This window comes from Chiloscyllium punctatum, chromosome 3, assembly GCF_047496795.1.
Source record: "Chiloscyllium punctatum isolate Juve2018m chromosome 3, sChiPun1.3, whole genome shotgun sequence".
Lineage (NCBI taxonomy): Eukaryota > Metazoa > Chordata > Chondrichthyes > Orectolobiformes > Hemiscylliidae > Chiloscyllium > Chiloscyllium punctatum.
The window spans coordinates 131,068,739-131,094,459 of record NC_092741.1 but is presented as its reverse complement, the minus strand read 5'-3'; the positions used below and the strand labels follow the sequence as shown (position 1 = coordinate 131,094,459).

General features: G+C 40.5%; 1 protein-coding gene across 2 annotated transcripts in view; it reads left to right on the top strand.

Annotated features, from left to right (window-relative positions):
* arhgef10 (Rho guanine nucleotide exchange factor (GEF) 10) overlaps positions 1-25,721 on the top strand; it is a 278,827-nt gene that overhangs the window by 121,608 nt on the left and 131,498 nt on the right. For both annotated transcript variants that reach the window (XM_072560748.1, XM_072560758.1), the window contains exons 15-16: positions 3,117-3,209; positions 4,942-5,112. In XM_072560748.1, coding sequence (XP_072416849.1) covers positions 3,117-3,209; positions 4,942-5,112 — 264 coding nt within the window. The remainder of the gene's footprint in view (positions 1-3,116; positions 3,210-4,941; positions 5,113-25,721) is intronic.

Sequence of the window (25,721 nt, the reverse complement as noted above, 5' to 3'; positions counted from 1 at the left end):
TAAAGAAGATAAAATTCATCAAGATCTCACTCCTGATTTGTGTCGTGAAGTCCCAGGTAGAAAGTCCACTTAGATAAATATTGAATAAGGTTAAGACTCACTTGTAGTCCAGTCAACATTGGCTGCGTGTAAAGAATGCTGCTGATTCACAGCAAGAGAAACCTAAAGAAGAAAAAAAGGCAACAGTATGCAAATGCATTTAACAGCTGGTTTGATAGTACAATAAGCTTCCAACTATTATTTCCCCAGTACACTGGAATGCTGCACCCTTCTGTCTTGTGACCATAATTACCAATTCAAAATCCTCATTTTGACAAATCATTTTATCATTTCATCAAATTATCTTCCCACAGCTGTTTTTGGTCTTTTCAGTTGTGAAATGCTTTCACAAGCTGTGCTGCATTGTAAAGGTGCTTTTAAATGAAAGTAATTTACTTAATTTTATTTTGCTGCACTTTGTTTACCACTGCAGTAAAATGTAATTTTCAAATATTTTATAAGGTGTATTGTATCTGCTCAGAATAAACACAGCCTCTGCAGCCTCTCCAATGCACACTTCATGCTGTACAGTTTTGAATGATAATTTTGAGAGTTCCTACCCTTGAGGTGTAGAGTGACCTCTTTATTAATTGCAGACATATTTTTATTTAATTTCTGAAAGCGAGTGCTGCTGGTAAAACTGGTGTTTATAGCTCATCCCTAGTTGCTCTTGAGAAGGTATTATTGGTACACGAGAGTAGCGTGCTCAAACACTTCAGAGAGCAGATGACTTCGACTGCAGTCGGCCATTAGTGATGAGTTGAATTGTTAAGTCAGATTGAACAAATTCCTGGTTACTTTTCCTGGCATCAGCCTTTTAACACCAGATTTTTGTAAACCAGATTTTGTTTGCCCAAATTGGCAAACTGCCATTTCTGGATTTGAACGATGTTCTCTAAAACAATAGTTCGGGCTTCTGTTACAGCACCAGTAATCTCTAAGAGCTATGTTCCCAAACCATAGTTCTCAGCCTATTATTCATGTAACCAACTGTGTCATAGTAACTATTGTAACTGTTAATTTTAATCATTATCTATTTGAGAGATTATACAATAATATACTAAACTTGGAGATGTTTAGTATGCTGCAGATTTAACTCCTTGTTACAGGCCAGGACATTTTTAAAAATTCAGCCATTTTATGGTGTATTCCTTTGATCTGTAGCCATAAATCGAAAACCAATTATAACTGCCCCCTTGCTCCAGTAATTTACAACAAGCTATGATTCCCTACATTCCCTTGAATGAGTGCTGAGTTCTCACTGATAAAGTACTGGAAAACAGGATCCCAGATAATCCAGAAGAAAATTCTGCAAGTTGTAAAATGTTTGGAAACTAATGAGTTGCACGTGAATGGGAATCACCTTAAATCCTGTCATCAAGTGTTGCTGAAATAAAACTTAATTCTAAAGTAGTTGCAGTGGTAAAAACTGTTTGTAAAATGAAAACAAGAAAAAGAGAAACTGTAGGTACTGATTTCCTTGTCTGTGAAGCCACTGGCTATGATTCACAATAACTTGACCTGTGAGCTGTCAATCTTGTCCACAGCTAATTATCTGAAGTTATGGAGGGTACTTACACATGCATTTCACATTTTCTTATAGTATTCCAAATTGAGCAGACTTAATTTCTTTAAAATATTCAACGTTGTTCAGCTGTTTATTTTCTGCAATGTCTGCACCTTTCTTGACTGAGGTGATGGGTAGGATAGCTGCTTCTAAGAGTTGTTTGATCATCACCTGGAACATGCATGTTGTAATTTGCTTTGCCTCATTCATCTGTGACGTAGATAAAGTGTTGGACCTGTTAGGAAGACACCTGGCTCAAGTCCAGAGCCTGAAAATCCATACTAATCATCCATTGTTCAACTGGCAATATTGATTGGCAGAAGAATACAGTCCAATCTGACAACTCCAGAGATGATGCTTGTGTGCTGCTCTTACCTGTGACAAGTTAACAGAAGCGCTAGTCATGATTAAACTTGGGAGTTATCAGGATAAAATTTCACTGCACCAGTAGAAATCTACTGGATTGGTTGAGGTTCATTGCATAACTGGATTCCTGTAGTCACAGCAAGACCAGTGATGAAGCAATAAGGTGGTTGCAATACTTGGCATTTTTTGCTCCCATCTACGTTTCCAGTCATGATTGTAGTAGTTGTCATTGATGTTAAGCTAAACATTGATGTCAGATCCTCCATGAACACATCCTGTCTCTCAGTGCCAACATTAACAAATCCTCAGTTTTCACTGAACTGCAACCCAGTCTCGGTCAGCTGATGACAGGAGGACTCTTCACCTTACCATCTCAGCTCCTCTTCAAAATGCAGGCATTGTAGATCAAGACATTGTGGAAGAGAATCCAAAGTTATCTGGAATGTGGGAAATTGCTTTAAAATGCTACTGCAGTTGCTGGAATATTCCTAGCATTGGTCTTCGTTCCATGCATATAGACTCATGTATGTTTACATCACAAAAGGATGCCATTTTCCCCACCTTTGTCCATGCTGGCCAACAAAGATCTGACTACACCAAGACTATTTTTCATTTTTGGTCCATAGCCCTAGATGAATGAATATTTAAGTGCAATGAGAGTTTAAAACTCCGCTACCCTTGTGGGCAATGAGTTCCACACTCTCACCATCTTCTGAGTGAAATAAAATTCTGCACAACTCTCCTCTAAGCCTCCTCCTTCTTGCCTTAAATCTATGCCACCTTATTATTGACTCCTGTACTAATGGTAAAAGTGCCTTCCTATCCTTAACTCTGCATACTGTTACCCAAGTCTCAGCTGACCAGCCAAGCAATGACGTATTGAAAGACTTGAATAACAACACATCTTTAATAGTCCCCAGGTCATCCAGTGTCCAAGCTACCCAGGAAATTACTCTTGTTGCCAGTTTGCAGAGCTATGCCCAATTTTTAGTGAATGAATCACGTCTCAATAAATTGTAAGCAAGCAGTTATTATTTAAAATAGTTAAAGTTTTATGTAAAAAGAAACTTAATTGAACTTACTGTGACTAAATTAGCCATGAGGTATCTACTTGTTGCACTAAGTGTGTCATATTTCTCCCCAGCAATGCCACGAATCAAGTTCTGATCGCATTACATTGTATGGCCTAATGATGAAGCCAATTCAACGTTTTCCACAGTTCATTCTTTTGCTACAGGTAAATACTTTCGTCTGGATGCACTTATTAAGATATGGATTGTAAAATCATTTATTTACTGCCAATGACTTGGGACTGAAGCTTAGATTTAGATTTAGATTTTTGTCATGCATACCCAGAGACAAAAGTACAGGAGTACAATGAAAGGTTTTCCAATCTCACCACATACGATGCCATCTTAGGTAAAAGTGCCTAGGTACAAAAACTTAAGAACAAGGTAGGAAGAAATAAGGAACAAAGTTAAAAGTTAAACCTTACAATCATATTTAACATTAATAAAAATAAGGAAATAAAGCTGAAAAATAAAACTTGGGAATACGTTACATGAGTTCTTTCCTTTCTGCTTCACCCTGAATGTATTTTCACCATCACAGATGATAACCATCCAGAGATCCATTGTCTTACTACTATTTAATTGATATAGAATCTTGGTGAGCCAGTTGGAATTGGAAGAGATGTTAACTTCAGAGTACTATTTAAAAATTGGTAGAAGGATCAGTCATTCTATAAGTCTGAGTGTTTATGGTTGGAGTAGTGACAGAAGAAATCTGTAAAACATTAGAGAGAATTCCTGAATCTCTGACTGACTGCATTAAAAACAACAAACTAAACAAAAGGATTTTGTAATTTATTATACACAGTTTTATAATGAAGACCTGAGTTCAAAGCTTGTCCAAAATATTGACGTTAAGCTCTTTATATCCCTCTATGAAATAAGTTTGAAGAGTTTTCATGTAGTCCCAAGGTCAACAGCATAGAATTGTAGAGGCCTACAGCACAGGAAAAGGCCTACTGATTCCATGCTGGTCAAAGGCAACCACTTAACTATTCTAATCCCATTTTCCAGCACTTGGCCCAAACCCTTGTATGCCTTGGCATCAAAAATGCGCACCTAAGTGCTACTTTAATGTTATGAAGGCTTCTGCTTCTGCTACCTTTTACAGGCAGTGAGTTCCAGTTCCCACCACCATCTGGATGAAAATATTTTTCCTTGCATTCCCTCCAAACCTCCTGTTCCTTACTGTGAATCTATGCCCCCCACCCCGGTCATTGATACCTCCATCAAGCGAACAGTCTCTTCCTGTCTACCCCAGCTATGTCTGTTCATGCAATTAAGTCATGTCCCCCTTCTGTCTCCTCTACTCCAAGGAAAACAACCCAGTCTGTCAAATTTCTCTCCATAACTGAAACTCTCCACCCAGGCAGCATCCAGACAAATCTCCTCTGCACTCTCTCCAGTGCTGTCACTTCTCTCCTATATTGTGGATTCCAATTCAACCAAAAGAAAGAGTCATATTGTAATTGTTAAAAATGAAAATTTTACTTGTATATTTGGAGATGATAACCTGAAACTGGAATAGAAAATTATTGCAATGCGCAGATGGCTGAACAATGCTTTAGTGTACCTGTGTTACATGATGCATGACAGAAACATGTTCAATTCCCACATACTAATGTTGTCACCTTGCTGGCCATGACTACATATTATTTCCTTTTAGTTTAGATTCTTCAGTCTGCTGGTGACTTGTGCTTTCAGTCAATTCAGTAAGGTGATTCTTTAATTTGAATGTTTTTCAATGATAAATGTTTCATACTTGTTGACTGCCACCAATGTTTACAAAAAGTCAAGCTTTTATAGTTTGGACAATAACCTACTAAAAACTTAATTTGGGATGACCTTAAATCAATCTCTCTCTTTCTGCAATTGATGAGATAAATGTTGTTTTCTCAGGACATGCTAAAGAACACTCCAAAGGGACACTCTGACAGACTACCTCTTCAGATGGCTCTTACTGAGCTTGAAACATTAGCAGAGTACTTAAACGAACAGAAACGGGAAGCAGACCAGCGTTGTGAAATGAAGCAGATTGCAAAAGCAATGAATGAGCGTTACTTGAATAAGGTAGAATTTGTTGCTTCCATATTTGAAAATAATAATTACATCAGCCCTGTTTTAAAAAAATAGAAATTATTATTAGATGAGCCGAATCTAGAATGTACAGTGAATGAATTTGGAGTGTTAACAGCCAAACCGGTTGAATGAGACCAGTAGTGGTGCAATTCCAACATTTTCCAGTGGATGTCAGATGTTGTACAGATGCAGTATAATGTTGAAGATCTTGTACAGTAGAAAGGAGTTGATTTTTAATTTGCTGCCTGGGTATAAACTGGCTTTATAAATTGGCTGGCCATTACTGAAACTGCCAATGTAAATGAACTTTGGGCATTTTTTTTAGAGGTGGTGATGATGATTGCGAACAGGGCTAGGGAGATAAATCATGGGGCTTGATGCTTGTCCTGTTTCCCAGCCTTCTCTTCCCATCCATTTAACCTTATTCGTCAATCATGCATGTTGCTTTATCCTCATTTGGAGATTCACCAATCTTCTTGAATTTAAAATCTTCATTCTCAATTGTGGACTTCATACGTTTCAACTGGTTAGAATTTTTATTCATCAATTACTGATATTGTGCTAGTGTAGTTCTTCTGGGATGAAATTAATGTGCTGCGAGGGTTTTTGTTTAAGAAATATATGAAAGAAACTAATTGGACTGAAAATTCATAGAGTGTAATGAAACAAATTAGAGTTCAGAAAAATGTACTTGAAAAAGGAGTTGGGTTTTAAGCATTATATCTCTGTTACTTGCCGATTGATGCCATGATTTACCTATTTCTGGTGCCACTAACTCCTTTTATGAGTATGTTATCAGGTACACTTTAAACTGGAAATGTGTGTGCGCATCACTAACTCTGCTTCACAACTTTAAGTGACCTCAGAGCACCCATGAATTAAATTTCGTCCCATTCTTTCCTGTATGTGAATCTTGCTAAGTGCAATAAATTGGCCACCAGAGTTCCCTTCAGTATAACATTGACTACAAAAGTATTTCAGGAACTAAAATGCACTTTTTTGTGAAGTTGTGAAAGGTATCTGTAAATGCAAGGTTGTCTCTATTTAAATCTTCCATAAAACACACTTGAACACACAGATAAGATGTGTCTGACAGAGCCTATAAATAATGCATCACTTTCAAATCCAATCACATCAATAATAAACTCAACTGAACAACTGCATTACTTTTGGGAAAAAATAACCTGACAACTTAGGACACAATTGGGAACGGAATGCCTCTTACCTCTACAGATATTTACTCACGTTATCTGTGTCACTTCCTTACAATTAGTGTTTGTATTTTATTGGCAAGAATTAATGAAGAGTCATCCCAACTGCATGCTAATGCATTCATCCATTGTTGATTTCCATCGAGCACCTTCATGATGTTCTTGATATCTTATAGCCTGGTAGTGGGCCAGCAGCTCCAAAGGAGGGGGAGAGCACAGGTGATGGCAGGCTGTGTCACCCAGAACATAACTTCAAGTTGCAGATATATACAGGACAGATACAGATCATTCAGTCCAACTCATCCATGCCGACCAGACACCCCAAATAAATCTTATCCCATTTGCAAGCATTTGGCCATTCCCCTCTAAACCCTTCCTATTCATGTACCCATCCAGATGCCTTTTAAATGTTTTAATTGTACCAGCCACCACCACCTCCGCTGGCAGCTTATTCCTTCTAAGTACTTCCCTCTGTCTGTAAAGGTTGCCCATGTCCCTTTTAAATCTTTTCCCTCTCATCTTAAACCTCTAGCTTTGGACTCCCCCGCCCTGTGGAAAAGACCTTGTCTATTTACCCTGTCTATGCCTCTCCTGATTTTATAAACCTCTATAAGGTCACCTCTCAACCTCCAGTGCTCCAGGGAAAATAGTCCAAGTCTATTCAGCCTCTCCCTATAGCTCAATTCCTCCAACCCTGGCAAGTCCTTGTAAATCTTTTCTGAATCCTTTCAAGTTTCACAACATCCTTCCGAAAGGAAGGAGACCAGAACTGCATGCAGTATTCCAATAGTAGCCGAACCAATGTCCTGTACAGCCACATCATAACTCCCAACCCCTATACTCAATGCACTGACCAATAAAGACAAATATACAAATGCCTTCTCACTATCCTTTCTACCCATGACTCCACGTTCAAGGAACGATGAATCTTGCACACCAAGATTCTTGTTCAACCACATTTTCCAAGACCTTGCCATGTAAGTCCTGCCCTGACCTGCCTTTCCAAAATGCAGCAAATTGTCAAGTTATCCATTGCACAGATTCCGTTTCTCCTTCCAAGACAATTGGACCCTGAACTGTGGAAATATGTCCTGGAGTTGAGCAAGTGAGGGGCATTTCAGAGTCAGAGGATTCATAGATCAATAAATATAAAAGAAGACCACTCAGCCCACCATGCTTATGCTCACTTTTTGAAAGTCCCACTCTACCTTACTGCAACATTTGCTCCAAATCAAGTCCAATCCCCACTTTTCTGAAGATTATCTGCTTTCCAGTATTACATTTGCAGTTTTGGATGCCTTACCTTTATGTGCCTGGGATATTTCTTGTTTATGTTGAGATCTAGATGGTAGCCAGAATAAATTTCAGTTGCTGCAGCACCCTGGTGGCCTGGGGAGAAGCCAGCAGGTTACTGTTCCATGTGGCAGAGACTCTTCAGGAAGGACACTCCTGATTTTCACTCAAAATTGGGCGGATAGGTTTAAAAGGGATTCTGATTGGCTTTAGTAATACACTGTCATGCTGACAATATCTAAGCAGATCAAGCCTCGCAACCAATTGTCAGTGTAGATCCAGTAAATATGAAATTAGGATGTGTCCTGATTTCCAATTAGTTGCTTTGTAGGTAGATTAAAGTGAGGTTTTAACTCTAGCTGGAAATAGGGAAGATATGGTTTGTGGTAAACCCAGTAAGAGCTCAAATAATATTTTATATCTGCACAGCCTCGATTCCTGCTTGAAATTGACAAGACGTGCCAGCTGGCCGACAAGGGGGAGACGAAGAATGGGGGGGCTGCAAACTGCTACTGTCCCTGATTTTGAAACAATTCATAGGGAGGGGTGTCCTACTGGGTCAGGCTAGAGCAGTGGAGTCTGGTTTGGAGAGACTCAAACATTGCTTCTACAAGGACTTTACAAGGAAATGTCCAAAACCTCTTCCACTTTTAATCCTGGTCCCTCTTCCCATTAGGGTATTCTGGAAGGAAAGCCAAAGCCACTTCCACTGAAGGCTGGAATTGAAATAGTGATAGATTTCAATGGCTTCGTAAGAATAAACTTAATGAAGGATCCTACCAAATTTTAATAGGTTTCCTTTCCCACTTACTCAAAAGAACAAGTTAAAATTGCAGGCCGTGCAAACAAAATTCCCATCTTAGCAGTTAAGTCTCTGTGATTTTTGATAAGATTTATAGCTCAGGTTGAGATTCTGGTTGCACATTTGCTTGCTGAGCTGGAAAGTTTGTTTTCAGACATTTCATCACTATGCTAGGTAACATTATCAGTGAGCTTCCTATGAAGCGCTGGTCTTATGCTTTCTGTTTATGTGTCTTGGCTTTTTAAGGTGGGTGATATAGTTAAGTCTCTGGTGATTTCTACAATAAATGGTTTCCACTGGCCAGTGACATGTAGACAACATTTAGCCAATGTAGTGTCAAGAAATTCTAGTAGAACTGAGAATTGAAACAAGCAAGAGGAAAGCTTTTCAATATCCGTGTCATAACCGATGAAAGGAAGATGGTTGTGATTACAGGACACTTACTGTCAATACTCTGCCTAACCATTGTTAACTTACTTTCCCTATCTTGCTGAGAGTGAGGATACTTACTGATGATCCTGAAATTTTCATTTCCATTCACAACTCTTTTGACACACAAGCAGACTTTCAAGACCACACTGGAAGTTGGGAGACATCAGAGTTTGGACTGAAAAGTGGAGCATTAGTGCCGAGCTATGACTGTCTCCAACAAGTGAAATCTCTGAATTTCAGCATCATTCCCTATCATTTGTGACAAGCTTAACTGGGTCAGCCACAGCAACAATGTGGATAATAAAGCAGGCTAAAGGCTGAGTATTTTACAATGGAACTAGCTTACCTCCTCTCTTCTTAAAACTTTACAATTGTGGTAATCACCATGTCAGTGTAAGCATAACTGCAAAAAATTCAAGTTTCATTTGGATCTCTACCACTTGGCTCAATATGCATTCCTGTTCATGCAGTACCATCCTTAGGGTACATAATGCTTTCTTTTATTGGTCAGAGTATTGAGTACAGGAGTTGGGAGGTCATGTTGCGGCTGTACAGGACATTGGTTAGGCCACTGTTGGAATATTGTGTGCAATTCTGGTCTCCTTCTTATCGGAAAGATGTTGTGAAACTTGAAAGGGATCAGAAAAGATTTACAGGGATGTTGTCAGGGTTGGAGGATTTGAGCTACAGGGAGAGGCTGAACAGGCTGGGGCTGTTTTCCCTGGAGCGTTGGAGGCTGAGGGGTGACCTTATAGAGGTTTACAAAATTATGAGGGGCATGGATAGGATAAATAGACAAAGTCTTTTCCCTGGGGTCAGGGAGTCCAGAACTAGAGGGCATAAGTTTAGGGTGAGAGGGGAAAGATATAAAAGAGACCTAATGGGCAACCTTTTCACACAGAGGGTGGTACGTGTATGGAATGAGCTGCCAGAGGATGTGGTGGAGGCTGCGACAATTGCAACATTTAAGAGGCATTTGGATGGGTATATGAATAGGAAGGGTTTGGAGGGATATGGGCCGGGTGCTGGCAGGTGGGACTAGATTGAGTTGGGATATCTGGTCAGCATGGACGGGTTGGACCGAAGGGTCTGTTTCCATGCTGTACATCTCTATGACTCTATGACTCTATAAGCAATTTGGCAAACTTTAATTAATCAGCATCTCCTCATCACATCATCATAGCCAAGAGGTAGGACAAGAAAAGAATCATGAGCTCACCATCACTTCTAGATTGTCCACCATCCTGCTATGGACACCCTGATGAATCAAAATCTCAGGATTTCCTACCTAACATTAGAATTGGAGCAGGAACAGCATGCATACAGTTTAAGGCAAAGGCCCACACCCATCATCTCTGTGCATGTGAAGTCTGAAAATAAACAAGGTCTTGGTAGCATTGCTGAGAATATGCTTGTGAATGTCTAATTAGCGGATAGTTCCATAATCTAGATTCAAAGCCCCCCAACTTCTGATTTTCAGGACAGGCCAAAATAGGGGATAAAACATGGCACAAGCAACAGAAACACAACATGGCTACAGCACAAAATGAATGTAGTTGTTAAGACTTACTCTGCATATCTTTTCACTCAACCCACTCTATTTGAAAAGAACATAGCCTTTAAATTCAGCTTTCAAAAGTAAGATTAGGAGGAGACCGAATGCCTGTGACTATTCTAACAAGTTGGTGTGGATAAATGTATTTGCATTGAAAGCTGATGCTTGCAAAACATGAAAACTGCCTCTATTTTGTATAGTGACAACAAGTTAAACTGGATTTTGAGTTGTTGTAAATTTAATACAATCTACCAAAAATATGTATTAGCAGAAGTAAGCTATGTGTTAGAATAACATGAGATTAACTTTCTAATTTCACATATTATTTACACAAATGAAAAATGGATGTCTTCTCCCTGTGTATATGCCCTAAGTGTATGATGTATCATGTTGTAAAGATTACCACTGCTGGCAGTGTCCACACATTTCTGTCAATTTAAAACAAATTAGCACATCTTTGAGCTAGCAAATAACTGGATTAATGAGAGTGAAACCATCTGCTCAGCTTCTACAAATTAACAGCTGTTCAAAATATACTAAGAAGACTATGTGTATTCGTCACGCAGATTACGGTAGCATGAGATTCCTAATGTCTGTCTGTGATGAAAGGCAATTGTAGCTGAAATAAAATATTGTTTCAGATTTCTTTAGTGAAAATACTATATCAGATCTTCAAATTTGAATTTGAGTCTGTCATCGTGGGAGAGATCCCTCGAGGCACCATTACCAAAAAGTAGCATGAGAGTGAAGCAATTGTTGAAATGTACAAATTATTTAATCAATATCAAAGTTGCAGAGATAATGGAAAGAAATTCTTGCCATTATAGGTAAAGATGCTATAGTCCCAGAGGACAGCAGATGTGTTCTCTCATTAGAGAGAGATGACTGATGGGAGTTTAATCTGCGGGTTACCTCAGCTCAGGCAAGGGTAGAGATTGAGAAAGTAGACCTTTCATGGTAACCTCAGCCGGTGCAGGAATTGAAATGCACTTTTGGCATTGTTCTGCATCACAAACCAGTGTCCAGCCAAATTAGCTTGCTGGTCCCCTACTTGCTATTATAAAGTAATTTTCATAATGCTAAATTAGATTAGATTAGATTCCCTACGTGTGGAAACAAACCCTTCACCTCAACGAGTCCACACCTACCCTCCGAAGAGTAACCCACCCAGACTCATTTCCCTACATTTACCCCTGACTAATGTACCTAACACTGTGGGCAACTTAACATGGCCAATTCACCTGACCTGCACATCTTTTGGAATGTGGGACAAAACCAGAGCACCAGGAGGAATCCCACGCAGACCACAAAGTACATCTGGAATATAGTCACAACTGTAATCTAAATTGACGATTTATATCCAGCAAGATCTGACAAATGCATCAAAATATCTGTTTTAGTCACATTGGTTTAAAGAACAAGATTGGCTTTGATCCCAGAGGGAATTCGCCTCGTGTCTTTCAAAGAGAAATGCCATGGGATATTTTATGTCCAGCTGATGGCAGACAGAGCTTCGAGTCATAGAGTTGTACAGCACAATACTCTTTGCTCCAACCCATCCATGCTGACCAGAGATCCTAAATTAATCCAGTCTCATTTGTTAGCATTTGACCCCATCCCTCTAAGCCCTTCCTATTCATATACCCATCCAGATTCCTTTGAAATGTTGTAATTGTGCAGCCTCCACCATCACCTCTGGCAGCTCATTTCCATACATGCACCACCCTCTGTGTGAAACAGTTGCCCCTTCGGTCCCTTTTAAGTCTTTACCCTCTCACCACTTGAATGAATGATAGCGATTTGATTGCTCTTAAAGAGGAAAATACTGCCAACATTTACTTTATTTTTCGTATTATATGCAGCAACCTTTTTTTTCATATTCCAAATTGCACACAGCATGGAAAGAGTTGGATGTTTTCTGTGGTCATTACAACAATACAATTGCCACATTGCTTTGAGTATTGGTAAGCTAGGAAAATGTTGTAAGTTGGTTTTGACAGACAGTGCTGACATTCATACTGGCTGATAGATTTATTCTATAAGCAATTCCTTGCCTGAAGCCAGTGCTGCCTGTCTGCTTCACTTTGTGCTGAGGAGCAATTCAGATAATTATTTAGCTCAATGCTTTTACCTCCAATAAGCTAGCATCTAATGAATGCACTGCTGCATCACTACTTTGGCGCTACTATTGCAATCCACAATAATATCTTAACATTTATAGAAGTCACGCTTCTTTAAAACTTTGGTTTGGAGGAATATTCCCATATTTGTAGCTACTACAGTGAGATTAAGTAGAGTGGGAGAAGGCTCATGTGAGTCCTGAACTCTGGTACAGATGAGTTGGATTGAACAGTCCATGTGGAATTACCTTCCCCTGTGATGCCAGCAGATGGTGCTTTTGATAGGATTGACATTGACAGTGACCGGGAACAGTTTCCTGTTATTCAGCTACCCAGTGTGAATCTTGCCACCACTTTCTCTGTTACATCTGCTGTTCATATTATACGCGATACTGTGGCTTTTAAAAAAAAACACATTTCCTTTTCTTTCGCCACTTTCTTTCTGATTTTTCCCTTTGAGACCTGTTAAGCTATTTGCCCCTCCCTTAGCCTCCATTCTGTTTTAGAAGCAGTGTCTCACTCCTGACCCCAGTTTCTCTCTTTGAATCCCCCTATTTTAAATCTCCAGTCCTGAGCAGATATGCCTTTGACAGCCAATCCATTATCTGACTTTCTCTTTTTGTTTCCCAGTCTAGTCAGAGGAATCCTGCAGCTTCTCACTTGTAAATCAGCAGTATCAGTTGGACATGTTTACAATCTGTTGTCTGACCCAATATTGAATCTTGCTTGCTGTGCTGACAGTTTGATTGCCATTCTTCCAACCTGGCACTTGCCTCCTATACCATAAGAGCCAGTGACTTTGGACTAGTTATCCAAAGCCCCGAGCTTATGGTCTCAGGACATAGATTCAAATCCCATCATGGCAGATGGTGAAATCTGAATTCAATAAATTCTGGAATTGTAAACAAAAGCTACTCTAACAACGATCATGTGGAATGCCATTAGAAGCTATCTAGTCTTTAAGGAGAGGAAATATGTCATCTTTCCTCTCCTGAAGATCCCTGAAGAAGGGCTCATGCCCGAAACGTCGATTCTCCTGCTCCTTGGATGCTGCCTGACCTGCTGCACTTTTCCAGTAAAACGTTTTCAGCAATATGTCATCTTTACCTAGTCTGGCTAACGAGTGACTCCAGATCCACAGAATGTGGTTGGCTCTTAACTGCCCTCTGAAATTACCTAGAGGGCCAATCAATTCAAAGCTGATTAGGAATAAGCAACAAATACTGGCCTTCCCAGTGACATCCACATCTGATGAAAGATTAAAAGTACCCCTTTCATTTGATGTAAAAACAAAAACTTAAAGTACCCTTGAGACATCTAATGTGTTTCATAGCCGGTATTTTTTAATCACTGTTGTAAAGTAAGAAAACCTGGTAGTCAGTTTATGCACAGAATTTTTCACAGTGTGTTAAATGACCTGTTCATCTATTTTTAGTAGTGCTTCTTGAGAAAAATGTATTGGCCAGAAAGAATCTCCTTTCTGTTCTCCTGGTAACATTGGATTTTTTGCACTCAGATGAAATGACATGTATAGGCCCCCGTTAGTGCTTTATCAGAAAGTTGCAACACTCCAGTTATGGGCTGAAGTTCCTGCCCAAATAATGCAAGTGTTGCTTTGGGATGGTATTTGACCTTCTGACTCAAGCCAGAGATTCTTCATTGGCTGGCACCAGATTTTAGGTACCACCTGATGTGATGCCTCTTCTAGTTTGGTGCCTACCTTTCCTCCCATCCATACTAATTTCAGTAAATTGGGCAGTAGGGCATCTAGGAGTACATCAATTATTTGTTTAAATAGATAATCTAAATTGACGTTGTCCCTTAACATTCAACAGGAAGCCAGCTGCAATATGTTAAATCAGAAAGCATGAAGGTTAGGAATAAATCTAATAAATGAGGCCTCCATTCATGATCTGGGGTGCAGAGTTGGCTTAATAGATCTCTAGGTAAAAACAATGACTGCAGATGCTAGAAACCAGATTCTGGATTAGTGGTGCTGGAAGAGCACAGCAGTTCAGGCAGCATCCGAGGAGCAGTAAAATCATTTCGGGCAAAAGCCCTTCATCAGGAATAAAGGCAGAGAGCCTGAAGCATGGAGAGATAAACTAGAGGAGGGTGGGGGTGGGGAGAAAGTGCATAGAGTACAATAGGTGAGTGGGGGAGGGATAAAGGTGATAGGTCGGGGGCAGGGGGAGGGTGGAGTGGATAGGTGAAAAAGAAAATAGGCAGGTAGGACAAGTCATGGGGACAGTGCCGAGCTGGAAGTTTGGGACTAGGGTGAGGTGGGGGGAGGGGAAATGAGGAAACTGTTGAAGTCCACATTGATGCCCTGGGGTTGAAGTGTTCCGAGGTGGAAGATGAGGCGTTCTTCCTCCAGGCGTCTGGTGGTGAGGGAGCGGCGGTGAAGAAGGCCCAGGACCTCCATTCCTCGGCAGCAGAGCGCTTTAGGGAACATCTCCGGGACACCCGCACCAATCGACCACACCGCCCTGTGGCCCAACATTTCAACTCCCCCTCCCACTCTGCCAAGGAATGGAGGTCCTGGGCCTCCTTCACCGCCGCTCCCTCACCACCAGACGCCTGGAGGAAGAACGCCTCATCTTCCACCTCGGAACACTTCAACCCCAGGGCATCAATGTGGACTTCAACAGTTTCCTCATTTCCCCTTCCCCCACCTCACCCTAGTTCCAAACCTCCAGCTCGGCACTGTCTCCATGACTTGTCCTACCTGCCTATCTTCTTTTCCACCTATCCACTCCACCTGCCCCTGACCTATCACCTTTGTCCCCTCCCCCACTCACCCATTGTACTCTATGCTACTTTCTCCTCACCCCCACCCTCCTCTAGCTTATCTCTCCACGCTTCAGGCTCTCTGCCTTTATTCCTGATGAAGAGCTTTTGCCCGAAACGTCAATTTTACTGCTCCTCGGATGCTGCCTTAATAGATCTCTGTCCATTCCCTAGATTTGCAGATAACTTTGATCAAAATAGTTTATTTAGCTATTTATTTGAACCAACCACCTAGTATTTATTAGTCCCAATGTTCATTGCTCATCATCCAAGCTCTTCACTGTCATAAAATGGAATTTCCTTTGAATTTCCATTAGAAGGTCTTCCAGTAAATAGCAAAGATTCCTCTTCTGCACAACTAGCATGCATTGGAGGCTTGACTCATTTTTGCTCATTTAAAAAAAATGATTGGAAAACCATATGCCAATCAGCAATTACATGTATCTGTAGTTTACAGGTGTATTTACACAATTTATACACGTATAACATGATCCACTGTTACTTTCTCAGCCCTGCTACCTATTTCTCAGTATTTCCTGATGATGTGATAGTAGTTTCATTTTTAAATTGTCTAATTGCTGGTAGTTGATTAATGAGAGCTAGATGGACAACATACAAGCGTTAATTTTAATGAACAGAAATATTTTGCAGAAGGTATTTGTAACTTCTAAATATCCAAAGAGTCGAGATCCGCATGGGGAAACTTTTTCTGGCCTTTGTTGATTTCAAAACTTGGCAATAGTATTATAATCTGAGCCCGAACCGATGCATGACCTGGAAAAATTGTGAACTGCTGGAAAAGTATGTTTACATTTCAACATATCAATGTGAAATAGACACCACGAGTGTAGTGTCTCACATGGATTGACTTCTGCATTGTGAAGTCATTTATTCCATCTGGCTTCTGCTTGCACTAAATGAAAAGAAAATACTGCAATATATCTAAAAACCCAATATTGAGAGTTCTTGTGAAAACATTGACTGTTATTTCTACATCACAAATCATTTAACCCATGAAGTGTTTTCGCATATACTTTCAGTACCTTAGCTTCTAATCATGAGGACTGCATTTACATATTCCTCTGCATTTTCTTTATGAATTATCTTTCAAAAAGCTACTCAAAACATTTCTACCAGATGTTTTGCATTTCTCTTTTACACCATAGTTCCTAGCTCACTGCCCCATCGCCCTGTGATGTTTTACCATTTAAATCTTACTGTTTTCACCATTCAGAATTTTTTGTTCAAAAAGATAAGAATGCAAAGAAACCTGAAGTTTTGATTTTTTTTAAAAAAACAATAACACTGAAGGTTATGTCAAAAGAGATGCAATAATTTTTAGACAACTGCTTCAGCTTTGACATTTAACAGTCTAAATTACTGGAGATGGAGTTAGCAGAAATGCCCTGTAGCTACATGACAGGAGAATTCAGATTATCCAAGAGCCTGCCAGATGTGAAGCTGTTGGTAAAATTTAGGTATCAACAGGAATTATATAAAAAAAAATTATTTGAGGAGGGTCTTTGTATGAAAAGTACAAGGCATTTCCTTACTGTGTTATGATTCTGAGGTCAGTAGTGAAGCAAGAGCACTTGCTTGATCAGATTTGATCTCCGATAAAAACTCACTGGGAGGTTTATCAGTCCCTGTGGTAAGATTATGACCTGTCTTGACATGCTGAAGATTTCAGCATTACTTAATTGAGATTCCCTATGTGGAGCTGCAGTCATGTCATCAAACTGTCCATGGAGTCAGTCACGTTCAAGAATTCTCACTGATAGTCTATCAGGGAATTAAGTGTGCTAAAATTGAATCATTTTGTTAAGAAATACATGCAAAAAATAAAGAATGGGACACGTGCATGGGCAAACGTAGAAGCTAGAATATACATTATTGCAAAATTGTTTTGAAGTTTTAGTTTAAAAATGTAGCCATTTATTTTAATGATTGCATTTAACAGTAGTACAAAATTAGTGAATCAATTTTTTTGGAGTCTGACGCTTTGTTCAGCAAGAGTTATTTCTCAGGTCACTGTTTTAAAATCACAATACATATGATTGAACAGGGTGCCTTTATAGGGATTTCAAACAGAGAGCGAAAAAGTGAATGTTCTTACCACATCAGCAAAACTAAAGACTCCAACGAGATTGAGGAATGGGGTTGAAAGCATAGCCTATGGCAGAGTAGCAAGTGGCAGATTGTAATGTCAGACTTGCAACATTACTCTGAGCTTGTGAGTAAAGTTGCAGTCTGATTCAGAGGCATCATGATAGCAATTATTGCCATTTCGTGCCCAAAATCTACGCAGTTATGTTAGATGTGGTACATTGCATACAATCCTGATCACTTAATTATTGCTGGGATGTTGTTGTCTTTAACACAGTGGAAAACAGCCAAAATGAAATTGATAATCTGCAAAGCTAATGTCTGAAGGAATATCATGGAAAATGAGCTTATACTTGTTGAGGTAGGGATTAGATTGAGGCAATCTCATCAAAGCTTTCACAATTCTGAAGGTGATTCACTAAGCTGACTTGGGAAAAATCTCCATCATGTTAAATTGTTTAAATAATGGACAATTTAACTTTAAAATGAGAGAACTTTTAGAGGGAAGCCAAGTGGGAGTCTTCTATTCTTGAAATGGTTATTTATACATTCTTCAGCTAAGTTTGCACTGATGAGGTAAAGACGATGTCCATTAAATCTAAAAATGTATACTGTTTCAGTGTTTGTTTATTGTGAACCAGGAAAGTCTTTCACGTACCTGGCCATGATCACATTGAATTGGCTCAATAGGCTAGTAACCTTGTCCTTATTCCTTTATCATGTTCCTGGATCCTAAGCAGTTACAGTGGATTCTTTATAATGCAATTTCTAATTGACTTATTGAAAAAATATGAGAAGAAGGTAATGAAGCAAATTATATAAATGGATTTGTGAGGCAGCTAAGTGGGTCTTCAAAGAAAACAGGTTAATATTAATCAAAAACAGAAATTGATGGTGGAACTCAGCAGGTCTGACATCATCTGTGGGAAGAAAGCAGAGTTAATGTTTCAAATCCAGTGACTCTTCATCAGAACAGTTGTGGCGAAGAGCCACCAACTCAAAATGTTAATTCTACTTCCTTCCTGCAGATGCTGGTAGAGCTGAGTGTCTCCAGCAATTTCTGTTTTTTTCGTTTCAGATCTCCAGCATCTGCACTGCTTTGTTCTATGTTAGGTGAGTTTTACTTTTTGGCAATGACAATTACCTTGCCTGACCATGATACAATATGGTAAATACAACAGAATATTTGCCCACAGGCCATTTATTAAGAACTTACTCAGTAACTGAGAGTCATCCTGCATAATGTACAAGTGAAAACATTAAGACCATGGACAGAAAACCACAAGGGGTCAGAAACCCCTTTGCAAGCCTCCCCATCCTCAAACCCACCAGAATGCATGTCGCTAGTGTCCTATGACTGCTTTGAACTCTGTAGTGCACACTGCTGGAGCTGCAGGCAGGCCCACTGAGAAGACCCCATGTATTCCACAATGAGGGAGGTCAGGGCTATTGGGTGACAGTATTTGCACACCTTAGAGAAAGGAAAGGCATGGGATTTTAAGTACAGGTCGTTTTGCTATAATGTGCATTTTGTTAACATGAATTTGCTATAACAGGATTGACAAATTGGGGACACTATTTCTAAAGCATGAAGTTTCAAAGCGCGTGTTGGTTATTATGCAATTCCGGCCCCATTAGTTTAAATGGCGCTGTTATTACATAATTTTCTTATAACGGGATTGTACAAGAAGGAAAGAAGAGAGTTTTTGTCTTCCGAGTGGGCAAAGAACATCCTCCAAAGATTCTCACTGGCCTATCCATGCCAGCTGTGTCGCAACATGAGCAGAGTGCTATTGATGTCATTTGAACTTTTAACAATATGTGAACCCTTGATTTCTTAACACATGGTGGCAGGCTGCTGGTTTAATCATCTGCCCAGCCCCTCTATAACAGGGGTTGTGCTCAGGGAATGTGGACTAATCACCTAACTTATTTTATGTGCCCCTACACTGAAAGCCATCACTGCAGTCGTGTATGATATACAGCCTTAGAATGTTCAGTAACTTTTATGATTTGGAGATGCTGTTGTTGGACTGTGGTGTACAATGTTAATAATCACACAACACCAGGTTATAGTCCAACAGGTCTATTTAGAAACACTAGCTTTTGGAGAGCTGCTCCTTCGTCAGGTAGCTGTCAAAGCTACCTGATGAAGGAGCAGCTCTCCGAAAGCTGGTGCTTTCAGAATATTGTGGTAGAGAAAGAGACCATTTGACCCATCATATCCTTACTAGCTCCCATCTCAAGATTCTGAGCCTTCCTTCCTCTTTCACCATAGCTCGATAAATCCTTTCCCTTCAGGTATTTATCCAAATTCCTTTTGAAACACCAGGTCACGTGCCTCCACCACTTGTTTAGGTAGTGCATTTCACACCTTTACTCACGATGAGAGGAGGCGGGGAGAGGGCGAGATGTAAAAGTCTTCAGCTCATTATTGCATCTTTTCATATTCTTCCGAAGTGGATGTGCTGTAGATCATTTCATCGTGGAAACCGTTTCCACCCATGGTGAAACCCGTCTGATTTTGAGCAATGCAACAGAATCTTTTCTGAATCTTCTGTAAGGAGAAAACCCTCCATTTCGAGTTGTCCTTCTTAACTGAACTACTTCTTCCCTGACCCATTTTTTTATGCTTTCTTTGCAACCTCTCTACAGTCCTCGAATCTTTCCCAAAACGTGGTGCCCGGAATTGCAGACTATACTTCATTTGAGGCCAAACCTATGTTTTGTAAACATTTATCATAGCATCCTTGCTTTCACACTCTGTATCCTTATTTATAATACATAACATAAGAACCAGGATCAGGAGTGGGCCATTTGGCCCTTCAAGCCTGCTCTGCCATTCAATAAGGCCGTGACTGATCTTTTCATGGCCTCAGCTCCACTTACCCATCCTCTCACCATAACCCTTAATTAATTTATTCTTCAAAAAAATTGATCTTAGCTTTAAAAACATTTAGAGAAGAAGCCTCAACTACTTCACTGGGCAGGGAATTCCGTAGATTCGCAACTCTCTGAGTGAAGATGTTCCTTCTCAGTTCAGTCCTAAATCTGCTGCTCCTAATTTTGAGGCTTTGTCCTTGTTTCACCCACCAGTGGAAACATCCTCTGTACTTCTACCTAATCTATTACTTTAATAATTTTATATGTTTCTATAAGATCCTCCCTCATTCTTCTAAATTCCAATGAATATAATCCCAGTCCACTCACTCACTCTGGAGTCAACCGAGTGAACCTCCTCTGCACCCCCTCTAGTGCCAGTACGTCCTTTCTCCAGTAAGGAGACCAAAACTGCACTCAGTACTCCAGGTGTGGCCTCACCAGCACCCTATGCAGCTGCAACCTAACCCCACTGTTTTTAAACTCAATCCCTTTAGGAATGAAGGACACAATTCCATTTGCCTTCCTAATAACCTATTGTATCTGCAGACTAACTTGCTGTGATTCATAATGACCCACTATCTGTCTGTTATTTAAATCTGACCCTGCCACCTTCAATGTTTCATGAATATATACTTCCAAATCTTTCTGTTGCTCTACTCCATGAATCCTTTATTTTCTACATTCTTTCCTCATTGTTTCTGTCAAGATTTTGGATGGATCCAAGATAGTGGTGATCTACGAAGATCATGTTGCAGAGCTCCACACCACAAGCCGGATGAAGTCCTAGCCAACCCTCCCTGGACCACCACGATATCCATGAAAGGTCATGGAGTCCCAGCAAACTGTCAGAGAGCAACTTAGCTCAGTCTTTGCTGTCCAGGGATGCTGATGAAAGGAGGAGGTTCGTCCGAGGCCAGGCCCGGCCCAAGCTGCAGGATCCTTGGACTCGATTTCTTACCAGATTCTGGTGATGGAGCTCGTGAAATCTCGTGAGATGTTGGGCAAGCAGATAGAGGAGAAACTGGCCTTGATCTCTATCATGCTGCAGAAGCATGAACAGCAGCTGGAAGTCCTAGAGAAAAGGATGGATGAGGTAGAACACAGAGTCTCAGTGGTGGAAGCTGATACCAGTTCCTTCAACGATAGGATCCAGGCCCTGAAGACGCAGGTCCGTAATTTGCTTGACCAGGTTGATGACCTCGAGAACAGGGGAAGGAGAAAAAATATTCGTATCATCGGTCTGCCAGAGGGTAAGGAAGATGAGTGGCCGGTAGAATTTATTGAGGACTGGTTGCCGAATTTCCTTAATTTGGAGGCTGGAAAGTGAAGTTTGAAGATTGAGAGGGCTCACCGAGTCACGGCATGGAGGTCTGGTCAGATCTGGACCAACATACTTATCCTAACTTGGTGGAGTTTCATCACTATAGAGATAAGGAGAGAATCATGGAAGTTTCCAGAATCCAGGAGAAGGATCCAAAGGGCCTCGTTTATGAGGGCTCTGAGATAATGTTCTTCCGGATCTTCTCCACGGCGATGATCTGGAAAAGAAAACACTATAATGGCATCAAGAGAAGACTGAGGGATCTTGTGAGCCAGTACTCTGAGGTATCCGGTGGTGCTTTGATCACCTTAGATGGATCCATACATCTCTTTGAACGTCGGAGAAGACAAGAGACTTTGTGGACAAATTAACTTAATCTGAACAATTTAGTATGTGCAAGTAGTAGTGTTGTTTGAGTATGTCTCTGTTTTTCTTTAAAAAACAGAGGAATTCCAGTTGGGGCTTTCTTTACTTTTTTTTGATTGGTAATAATTTGGTCTAAACTATGTTTGGGGGCAGTTGTGATGTGTATTTTCAGTTTTAAGTTATACCAAAGAATGGGTGGGGTGCTTACCTTTTTTTTTCAAAATTTCTTTGTTCACATTGTTATTTCATGGTATTTTCTTCCTTTTCTGCTTGCGTTTGTGGTGCGGCTCCAGCTAGGAGGAGGGAAAATGGTTGGAATGGCTAGATGCCTACTTACGGGCAGTTTATGCCTGGTTCAGGTATTTAAAGGCCCTGGCTGCAGGATTGCCAGCAAGATGGCAAGTTGGGTTCTGGGATGTGCAGATGCCCCCTTTGGGCAGGGGGTGAGTTCCCCTATTCAGCACCACTGCCACTTTATATGTTGGTTTGTTTTTTGGTTTTTATTGTATATAATTTTTAACCTTGTGGGTTTGTTAACTGTAGTTGGTTTAGTTTATGTAGTGTTTACGTTCGATGGATCTTCCAACACTAAGACGTTGCAATTTGTAACTCTAGTTCCTCCTGTCTGGAATCTAAATGTCACTGCAGTAAGGTTATGGCTAGTTCTTGATGAAATAGTGTACCCGGAACTTCAAGGGCAGTCACTCATCAATTAAGATGAAGAAAGTACTTTGGAGCCTTAAAAAGGAAAAGGTGGATATTATGTTATTACAGGATACATACTTGAATAATAGGGAGCATTTGAATCTACAGCAGAGTGGCTTTGATTGGGTTTACTTTTCATCTTTTAATGCCAGAAGTAGGGGAGTGGCTATATTGGTTAGGAGGAATCTCCCATTCAAGTCACGAGAGTGTGTTAAAGACACATACTGGAGGTTTGTAGTCCTCAAAGCCCTGATAAATGGGGAAGAATGTGGTGTTTTAAAAGTCTATTGCCCTCTGGCCTATCCCCTCAAATTTCTGGTTGATGCGTTCTCTACATTGATCAGTCTTGAGTCCTGACATATCACTATAGGGGGAGAATTTAATTGTTTTATGGATCCCATGGTAGACAGGTTGCCCAAAGGCCCTTCCAATACCATCTGTACAAATTGAATAATTAGTGGAATCTGTGTGTGGAGTTAGGGTTGGTGGGCGTCTAGAGGCGCCTCCACCCCACAAGCAGGGATTTCAATTTTCTTTCCAATCCACACAGATGTCACACCAGGATTGATTTATTTTCTGACCCCCGTGGCAACCCTGGACTTGGTGGCATCTTGTACGGTTAGTAATATTACCATTTCCAATCATGCTCCAGTGTACCTCTTGGTTAAGATTAACAATGTTATGGGCATGGGCAAATGGATCCCTTTATCTTTAAGTTTGTGGAGTACTTCTCTAAGGAATTTTGGGTGTTCCTAGAAATTAACTCAGGCTCGGTTAGTAGCCATTCTTTGGGAAACTGCCAAAGCCTATGCCAGGGGGTTAATTATTTCCTACTCTGCCAGTAGGAAGTGGCAGAAGGGCAAGCAGCAACATCTCCTCGAAGCATGGTTGAAGGCAACCGAGAAGATTTACTGACGGCCCCTTGTTGGCCAAGCTACAGTGGATTATGGTGCTATGGTCTGCACTGAATTCTGTGCTCACGCAGACAGCAAAGAAGGAACTTACTTTCACAAAGCAAAGGTTATACGTTATATATCTCGGCTGGAAAAGGCGTGCCCCTCAAGCCATTACATCGATTAGGGAAGGGGCAGGGAACCTAACATGTGATTTCAAAAAGATTAATGTGGTATTCCAGAGATTTTACTCTGAATTATACCAATCTGAGGGTTGTGAGGAGGAGTGGACCAAGATGGAAAGAGTCTTTTCTCACTGCCCACGTATCAAAGCAAGAGGTGCAGGAGGCTGTGAAGCAACCTCAGAGTGGAATGGTGCCCAGTCCTGTTGGACTTCCCAGCGAATTCTATGAGGAATTTATAAGCATATTGTCAGGCCCGATGTTCAACATGTTCAATGACTCATACAGTCATGATCGTCTCCCACCGTCTCTAAGAGAAGCCAATATTTTGCTTATTCTTTTAAAAGGGAAGGTCCCGGAGGACTGTGTTTCTTACAGGCCCGTTTCACTCTTAAAGTTTGACTTTAAAATTTTCTGAAGGACTCTTGCATTAAGGCTGGAGATTGTGTTACCTTTTATTGTTAAAGAGGACCAGGCGGTCTTCATAAAGGCCACAGATCCTTCAATAATGTTAGAAGACTGCTTTATGTAATTCAAGCAGGGATTGGTGATTTCTCTAGATGCAGAGAAGGCATTTAACTGAGTTGAGTGGCTGTATCTTTTTATATACTCTGGAGTGGTTTGGTTTGGGTGAAGTCTTTATAAGATAGGTAAAGGTTCTCTACGGTGACCCTCTCGCTGCAGTCATCACCAATGGGGTATGATCAAGCAACTTTAACATTTTTAGAGGCAGCCGGCAGGGCTGACCCCTTTTGCCACTGGTTTTTACATTGGAGATTGAAACAATGGCGGAGGCCATTCGCAGGGATCCCAATATATCGGCTCCAGAAGTGGGGTCAAAATTATGTAAGATTTCATTGTAGGTGGATGATGTCCTCTTTTTTTTGTCAAATCCAGTGTTTGAGCTAGCTCACTGGATACAATGATTCAGTTCATTTGGTACCTTTTTGGGGTACAAAATTAATTTTGCAAAATCAGAGGCTAACCTATGGGTGGTCTTACAGAGGTACTAGATCTAGAGGGTGAATCTCGATTCCCATTCAAGTGGTCACAGGAGGGCTTTATGTATTTGGCCATATTCATCTCTCCAGTTCTTGATTGGTTGTTTAAAGCTAATTTTGTTCAAAGATGGAAGACACTTCCAGTCTCATGGTTAGATCAGATAGTGCTTATCAAGATGAATATTCTCCCCTGTTTGTTGTACCTTATCCATCTGCACCCCCTGATTTTTGATAAGCAAACGTTCAGGGACTGAATGGCTGGTTCATCTATTTTATTTGGCATTGTAAGTGGTCCCTTATTAAATTAACTAAAGTGCAATTGCCTCACAGACTGTTGGGGAGTGGATCTTGCGGACATTAAATAACTACCAACTAAGCTCACTTTTATCTTATGCAAGTGATGGGGCTTGTGGGGAATCTCTTTCAATATGGTTAGATATCGAAACCTCTCCGGCAAGGTGTCCCCTTACTAGCTTGCTGTTTTTGGACAAAATGAGGACAGTTAAGGAATATTGCCATAACCCAATAGTTACCAATATTGCTAAAGCATGGACAGCAATTTAGCAGAGGGAAGGCAATATTGGCAAAACATCTTTTCTTGCACCTATAGTGGGTATACCGGGTTTTCAACTGGGGATTATGGATTCAGGATTCAAACATTGGGCAGCTCGGGGTGCGTCTTGCATGGGTGATTTATTTGAGGGAGACTCAATAATGTCCTTTTATTAGTCAGCACGGAAATACGAGCTATCTAACAGGGACTTCTTTTATTTTTTTCAAGTTAGGGATTTTATTCAAAAAAAGACTACACTTTTGACTGATCTCTACAAATCCAACATAGAGAGGAGAGTGCTCAGTGCTAAGAGTACACTTTCTGTCAGCACTTTATATCATCAATTGAGGGGGCGGCCCCAGAGATGAGTTTGATCGACTCTGCAGG